At 39.1% G+C, this 8856-nt stretch overlaps 1 protein-coding gene across 1 annotated transcript in view; it reads left to right on the top strand.

Annotated features, from left to right (window-relative positions):
• The first annotated feature begins 840 nt into the window (after positions 1–840).
• LOC109962063 (VPS10 domain-containing receptor SorCS1-like) overlaps positions 841–8856 on the top strand; it is a 46687-nt gene continuing 38671 nt past the window's right edge. The window contains exon 1 of the mRNA XM_020603437.1: positions 841–1746. Coding sequence (XP_020459093.1) covers positions 1054–1746 — 693 coding nt within the window. The 5' untranslated portion in view covers positions 841–1053. The remainder of the gene's footprint in view (positions 1747–8856) is intronic.

Raw genomic sequence — 8856 nt, 5'->3', positions numbered from 1 at the left:
AGTCTCTTCAGCATCAGTCACCAGTCAACAACATCCTCATCCTATTGACTAAATGTTGCCCAGAAATAGAATCTAATCACAGGGGTTGGACAGGCTCTAGTTCTCCTAATGGTTTACCATTAGCTGACTGGAACAAAGCCCAAAGTACAGAGAAATATGACAATATGTTCTTGGGTGCCTGCATTGCATGGCAGTAATGGCTTCTGGATTATTGTCATGGCACCTGCATACTCATATGCACCTATATACAACTGCTGAGACCAGAGGCAGTGGATAGAAAGAATGATTACTCGCTCACCTCTGGTTCAAATTCTTCTCATTATTTTCTGTCAGATAACCCTCCAGTAACCCCAGAAAAGGGCACAGAAACAGAAGCTATGTTTGAGGGATTATACATTTTCTCCATTCAGCTGTTTTGAATGGATACCACAAGAGTGCAGCCTAAGTGAAACCATTTCCAAGCCATTTTGCAGACAGGCCAAAACAGAATCATTACCTTGCATGGCATAACTGACAGTGAACACAAACAATCCTCCTAATTGATTACCTAGACCTGCGCTAATGGAAAATGCATTGAATCTTTCATAAAGCCCATGTCAGGAGCATTTTCAAACAAAGAGAGCGGACCCATTAATGTTTCTAGACTTCCCCCAGCAACCCCAACATCTGAAGTCCTTTCAGAACCTTACTTATAGGATAATGATCTGGTCAAACATTTCATAGTGGCATACAACTAGCAGTAACAGATGAAATTCCCCCAGGGGACCATGTGCTGCTACAGAAATATAACAATTAAAAGTACGCCCAGTTGCTTATTCTTCCAGGCTGAGATGAGGATGCGGGGGATATGGACCCCTCTCCCTTCTCGTCAAAGAATCAGCCTCCAGCTCCTCCTCTGATGCATCGTTTGCATCAGTACTTGGAAACACTTGTCCGCGCGCTGCTGCACCTCCCTTCAGTTCACGGGCTCCACTTTACCAGGCGACGACAGACAAACGCTCAAGAGTAAAGATGATATGTTTTTAACACGCCTGGAGTCGGAATTAATGTAGAATGGAGACGCGCATTGGTTATTGCATTTTTATCATTTTCACTGAGTGGATTTGGCTCATCACACTAACTTCCATCCTGGGCGGAACAGAAGCGGAGGTAAGATGCATCCCCCCGTGCCAGCTGCAGTTATTCAGCGCATTTTCCCGGGAACTCGCGGAGCTGAATTTGACTAATTTTGACGAGGCACCTGCTGAAGAAATTGTTAGATTGACTGAAGGTTCACCAGGCACAAAACCCACCCCCAGACAGGATGAACAGCAGAACGCTGCGGAATTAACTGCGACCCAAGAAAGTTCCTCCAAAGTAGAGCAACGGTTACAGGGGAATAACGCAAGTTGTCTTGAGAAGGACGCGCTAAATGATAAGCAAAAACTTTGCCACACGACAGTGTTTCCTGGCGCGTCGGCACCATCTCTCAAAAACGTCACTGAAAATAGCAATGGAAAAAATGACAGCTTTTTTGGAGAAAATGGGGCGAAAGCTGACGAATCGGTAAACGAGGACAAGGATGTGGCCAGCTGGAGACGAGGAAGAAGGAGCGCAGAGACTTGGTCCCGATTCAGACCTGAGGGCGGGGAGGATGCTTCGTTTTTGGACCAAGAGGAGTTGCAGCTTACAAGTTCGACATTTGCACTGGCCGGAGACACTGCTCATAACCAGGCGATGGTGCACTGGTCCGGACAAAACAGTAGCGTAAGTAGTTAATGTGCTCCAGATTAACGCACGGACCTATTTTGACGCAGTGTGGCCGGTGTTCACTCACAAATCTTGTGTGGTAATTTGACACATGTAAAACTTTAGTGTTGACAGAGAATGGCAGAGCACAGAAACGTAAGATGGATTCAGTATCAGTTTGACGCTGAGAGGTTGCAGAATGTGATGGGACTCGGCCTGCGTCTTGCCCCCATTCTCTCTCTCTCCCCGTGTGTGTGTGTGTCTCACATACATGCATACATGCACACACGCCCTGTCTGTGCTATTGTTTATATAGGCACACTTTGCTGCTTTTGTCCAGGTACTAATTTTAGTCTGTATTTCATGCGTAAAAGACATTGATAAACCTCTTCTTGCTATAGCTTTATCCGCCTTGTTCAAAATTTGGTGAAATATACAGTCCTCTGGCTGATACAGTGCGTTCAAGCAAGACTTGAGAAGGTTTTGTTAAGCAGGTGTTATGTTTGAGAACATATCTACTAGAAAGTGAATGTCATTATAAGTAGGTAGGCAGAAATTAGAGCAATGCCATGAAATACTAACTATATGCACACCAAGAGAGAAAGAAATCCTGGTTTAACATTCCAACAAACAGAATGGTTAGAGGTTGCCCCTATAACATCCAGGGAGTTGGCCTTCCACAGATTGGGAACATCCAGTTTTCTGTGCAGCTGAACTTCTTGGAGGATGTAAGTGAATGTGAAAGCTCTTAAAATCACAGGGAGTGTACAATGTAAGCTCCTCCTGAGCCATTTAGAGCACAAGCAAAGGGTTCACTTCTAAAAGATATGCATATCATATGAGCTTCAGCTTTTTCTCATTTTGATCAAGAGTTAAGCAGCAGAATTGTTTGTACTCCCTAAATAGACATTTCACCAGTGGAATGTGTTGTTTATCCTACATGAGATGTTACCATCAATTAGTTTTTTTGGCATCTTGCTGACTGAAATTGCACCCTGACAATATGACTGAAATACAATGATGGAAGAAGTACCCAGACTGTTTACTTAAGTAAAAGTAACAGTACCAACCATGTGTAAAAGTAAAGGTCCTGAATTCAAAATGTGACTTAATTAAAAGTACAAAAGTCTGAGCGTCAAAGATACTTAAAATCCTAAAAATAAAAGTATTCATTATGCAGAATGGCATAGTGCACATTAATGTATATCATATTATTAGATTATAATTACTGTGTACATCACATTTAATGTTGCAGCCGGTAAAAGTGGAGCTAATGTTAACTGCTTTATAGCATGTCATAATAACAATGACATTTCCCACCAGGGATCAATAACGCCTTATGGATTGTACTTTGTATTTTGACTGTATTTTGTTTGATTAATCTGATTCTGAAAAGTAAGTAGTAACTAAAGTTATCACATAAATATAGTGATTTTTACTCACTGCATTTTACAGATACCTTAAAATTATACTTGTGTAAATGTACTTTGCAACTTGGTGAAATATAAAAATGTTGATTTAGAGCTAAAATCACGAGCCTGTAGGGTCCTAACCTTGATCTGAGGAGCCTGAAATTTTCTTGGGCTTGGGAATTAAGCAGAAGGATTTAGTCCTGTAGGGCTGCAACAAACAACAATTTTCATTATTGATTTAATTTCTGAAGATTTTCTTTAGTTTATTTATTTTTGACTGTAAAATAATTGGAAATTGTTAAAAAAATTACTATTGTGTGGAAAACAAATGTATCAAATATGAGACATTGCTTAAAAATGACCAACTAATTAGTTGACTAAATGTTGCAGCTCAACAGTCTTGTTTCTTTCTTTATGGTTTAGAAACAAAGAATGTGTTTAATTAGTATCACTTATGAGTAAACCTGACATTTAAAAAATATGTCTTTGATTCAGATAATTATCACCAGAATTTGGCATAATCTCTTTCACAGTTTTATGGCAATCGTTTGTTCTTGCTTTGAGACATTTCACCCCCCTGTGGCACAATCTCATTCCGCCTACTCACAATGTAATGTGTTTGTGTTCCCACTTTTGCAGCCGGCCACACCCTCTCGCTCTGTGTAGGTGCAGACCAGGGGGGTCACCAAAGAAGCTCGCAGATATTCCATCTGGTGTGCTTTTGAAATCTAGTAGTAATCTATCTCACAATTAACCAGCTTCATGTTTCAAAGTTCACTTACAGCTCAGTCATAAGCTTCCCTTGGTATCAAAACATTTCTAAGCAGGAGTCATACATCAACTGACAACCATCTTACAGGCTAAATTATGAAAAAGAATCCTTTTGTAAAATGTACAAGTAGATAAATTAGACAGCAAGTATGCATACAGAAATATCTCCTCTGTCTTGCTAACATGACTCAATTTGTGTGGGAAAGAGCTGTCCTCACACTGTACTTTGAAACCTGTCCTCATGTTGATGTTGTCATGAAATCAAGTTTTCAGACTGGTCACACTTCTCAGAACTGGGTATTTCTTTCTTACTGTGCCATCTGCTATGATGTGTGTGTGTGTTGGCAGTTATAAAAACTGTAGGCCTACATGTCAGCAGTCAGTTTGCACATGCACACTGTGTGACCTTGTTATTGACTTGTATTGATATTTAGGTTCCCTGTCCAATTCCAGATCTTGCGATTGATTTGCAACTTAAGGATCTTAGTTATTTTTGCCACTTGTCCAGTTATCGCCATTTGAACACTGTACTGTCATCATTTCGGCTTCTCAGTTCAACATGAAAACCAACAAACATGAAAGAGTGCTCGGTCTGTGAGCTGCTCCACCACATTGATTGGTGTGGTCATTGTCTGTTACATGCAGCATTTCAATATCAAGTGTCCTGATGCTGCAGCACTTAATTGGCATGCTCCTCTAATAATGCATTCATACCGCTATAGCATTGAATGGCTTACCTATAGATGTAAGTAGCTGAATAATTTCATTCAACTCATGTGGCAGAGGATGTTTCTCAAAGACCCACTGGACCTTTTTGTGCAGTCATCCAAGTGCACGTTTTACCAGAAATATAAAGGTTTAAACACGTGGAGGTTATTAGCATACAGTAAAACATTTCTGATTTTATTGGATTTGCATTAGATTTGTCCCTTTTTATATGAAATTTAGGAAAAACAAACATTCAACATGCATTGATTTGTTCAAATATAAAATCCTTGGTGTGTAACTGCAACAGGTTGCTCCTTGTACTGCAGTGGTGGGGGTTTGTAAAATGCACTGTCTGCTGTTGTCTGCTCTGTTGTCTCGTGCACTAGACTATTGTTGTCTTTGTTAATGCAAAATGGAGAAAACTAGCGAGTACTGAGCCAGTCAACATGGCACCAAACTATCCAAGTATGTATGTAAGACATAATGTGTAGAAGTATTTTGGATTCAGCTGAATAGATTGTGGCTAAAGTTGCATCTGTTTTCTGTCTTTAAACAAAGCATCTGGAATTTTAAACATGGCAGACATGGGAAATTTTGATTAGTTTACACAGTGGTGTAAAGTAACTAAGTACTAAGTTCACTCAAGTACTGTACTTAAGTACAGTTTTGAGGTATCTTGAACTTCGTTACTTTTCAGATGCAAATACTGTACTTTTTACTCCACTACATTAATTTTATTAAGTTACTTTTCAGATTATAATATACACTATAATCATAAGACTTTGATTCCTGGTGGGAAATTCACAAGCTACCCAGCAGCAGGTGAAGTCCTTCGAATTATAAGCATATAGTTAAATGTGATGTGCATAATAATGCATCAGTGGTTTCAGTCCAATAATATGATAAACATTCATGTGAAATGTGCCATTTTGGCATAAGTACCTTTACTTTTGGTGCTTTAACAATATTTAACTGGTACTTTATATTTTGATGCTAATACTGTTGTATTTAACATTTTGAATGCAAGACTTTTACTGTCGTATTGCTACTTTAACTAAAGTAAAGAATCTGAGTACCTCTTCCACCACTGAATTGATATTTTTGTTAATTTCCAAACTCATGCTACATACCCCCAGCTGGTTTTCTGTTCTCCAGCTAACTTGAGCTTTATTTCAATAACAGCACAGCCTTAGTCAAGACTCCAGTAATTTTAGAACAAGCTCTCCAGTTTATAGTGAATCTTTTGACAGCAGCCATGTGGGAAATCATACTGTGCAACTGCTTATTGACCAAGACAGCTGACCGAAATTTCAAACACGCCAGAAACCGTTTTCAGTTTAAAATCAGACTTCATCTGTACAGTGTCTGCTCAGCTTTAGCTCTTCAGAGTGAGACAGAAGAGGCACTTCACGTGAGCAGAACATTAATTCTGCAACATTTTTTAGGATTCACCTACAAATGAATGTTAAGTTAGTTTTAATTCATTTAAACTTGATCTTTGTTTAAAAAAAATAAGATGCACAGATTTTTGAAATGGGTTTATTTAGAAGCTTGAGTTTCAAAGACATGCGTCTAAGGTGAGCCTGAATTGCCCGTAGGTGTGAATGTGGTTGTCATTTTGTGTCAGCCCTGTGAGACTGTCAATCTGTCCTGCCCAGTGCATGCTGGGATAGGCTGCAGCCCCCTATGACCTTGAACACATCTGTCCTATTTTATGGCCCCTCTATCCAGCTGTTTTAAATGCCATACATATAATAATCATAACTTAAAATTCTCCACAGAAAAACATTGTACTCTGGCAGCACTCTGTATTATTTAGAAGATATCACAGGTAAGAGTTATTTTACTGAAGAAGAACATACTCATGTCCTAATTGTGATAAGAAGAATGAAGCAGTCAGAGTTTAAAGTGGTCACCATCTTCATCTATTTCTCCTTCTTCTTCCTATTGGGGAGTTTTTATAGTAAAGCTCAAGTTATTAGTGGAGAGTCTTTGTCCACATTTTTGGCTATGACCTTCAGCTTAGTCTTGAGTGTTAGAGCATTGATTTTGGGTGGGTTTTTCTTTGAGGTACTCCTTTTTCTTTTCTTTCTCTACCTTAAGCTGAATTGCCAGCACCTGCGTACTCAAAACCTTCTGTGCCTGAAACATTTGTCGAGTTTCTCCGTCTTTCATAAAGAGCTTTCTACTCTTGGGATAGACCAATTCTCTGCCTTGAGCAAACTCGAGGAGCAGCTGCTCATTTCTTGAAATGCCTCCTCAGTCATGCAGCCAATGAACGTGCCTGCTTATGGGTACTCATCACATGCACTCTAGTATTTTCAGCTCTTCAGTTTTCTAGTAGGGCTTCCTCCACTTCATAGACCTTGTGCACGATAGCCTGGCACGTAACATTTCCTTATGTACTTCACTTCTAATGAGCTCCCATCAGTTTTACAGTAAGTAAAATTAAAACCTATCACATTAATAACTTCATATATTAACTTTTAGTCTGTTCTGTCCATGAAAAAGGGGTGGAACAGTTCACAAAACTCAGTTTGGATTGCATCATGTTTTTTTTTTGATTGGTTAATTTTTCAGATCAGCAAAATAAATAAAATTCTTAATTACTTGAAGAACCTGAGGAAGATGTTTCTCATGGCCTTAGGTGAAAACAATATTCAAGATCTACATTGTCTGGGGAGAGGGTTGACTTCTTTGCAGTTGGTGACTCCACTCATGCTGGTTTAGAGGTCTAAGGCTGATTCACTGTGAGCAAAGCAGCAAAGACATTACATTTCTGCAAGTCTGTGTTCTGCTTGCTCAACAGCTGTTTGCTAAACTGCTCATACAGTCTCCTTGACTGGCCGATTATGTTGCTCCAAGATTAAGGAGTACTGTGAGCGCTGACTTCAGGCTCTCCACTCACCTGCGTGCGTGCGTGCGTGTGTGCATGCAGGTGTGTGTGTGAGTGAGAGATGAATGCAGTGGAAAAGCAAATGCAACCACCACATAAGCCCATAATATTCTCGTTATGCAAAAAGAAAATCAATTTGTCTTGAAAGTGATATCTTCTTCCTTTTTGACTTGTTTGTTGGTTTGTTTTTGCCAGAGATACCACAACACACACAAAAGTGGAGCTACAGGGGGAATAGTATATTTGCCCAAAGTATAATGAGTACACAATTGGCCTTGCTTAAATAAAATGTATAATGTGACTTGGGAAAAAATATTAAATACAAGATAACATTAAGTATAGTTAGGATAAAACGGGCTGGAAAAAACCCCCACTATACTGTGCAAAAGTCGTAGGGTTGCTTGCATAAGGAAAACAGAAAAGGCCAAAGATGAAAGAGGGACATGAAAGTGGTATCGATCTTCTCTTCTAACTCTTGGCAAGAAAACCAATAACCATATTTCCCAAAATGTCTCTTACTTTAAAAAGACTGGAAGCTGCTTTCAACAGAGTCATTATGGAAGCAGCATATGCATTAATTGTACGCACTATCTCATAATCCATCCCCAGTTTACCAAGAATCCTCAAAATATGTAATAAAGCAAAATAACATATAAATGTGCTGCAAGTGAATACACCACTGCCAAATTGATAAGAATTTAATTAGTGTTTTTGATTGCCATGATTTTGATTAGACTTTGAGTCAGTAAAATGGAACCATGTTTCCTCCAAGTATTTTATTATTACATTTCATATTTCTTGAACAGAGTTTTACTTCTGCTTTTGGTCTCTGCCAACTCCTGTGGGAAATATCTGGCTCTTTAACATTAGCTGCTCTTTAGTTTTGAAATTTGTGATTTGGGTTTTAAAGAAAAAAAAACTTCTCACTTGAAAACAGCTACCAATTTTATGAGAATTTGAATCTTTATCTGGTTGAATACATACTGTATGTATATGCGTCACAAAAAGCTCTGTTTTAGACACTTGCAGTTTCCTGCATATAGTATGTTGACGTGCACAGACAAACCAGTGCTGTCAACGTAAACCTCCAGCAGCTCCCCTCCCTCCTCTGAGGTTGTGATGGAGGGAGGGGAGTTGCTGTAGCATTGTTTCAGGGAGTGAACATCACACATCCTGATAAAGAAACATAATTAGATTCATGCAGTACGTAGTGATAAAAATTGTAACACCACAGCTAAATCAACTGAAGACAAAGAATTGACTTTTTATGACGTGATTGTGCCATAGCCTGCATCATGTGGATAAACAGAGGGACTGCTTTTTTTTTTTTTAACTAAAAGA

This window comes from Monopterus albus, unplaced genomic scaffold, assembly GCF_001952655.1.
Source record: "Monopterus albus unplaced genomic scaffold, M_albus_1.0 scaffold3.1, whole genome shotgun sequence".
NCBI classification, from domain to species: domain Eukaryota; kingdom Metazoa; phylum Chordata; class Actinopteri; order Synbranchiformes; family Synbranchidae; genus Monopterus; species Monopterus albus.
Note: the sequence above shows the minus strand (reverse complement) of the source record. Positions and strands in the feature narration are given on the sequence as shown.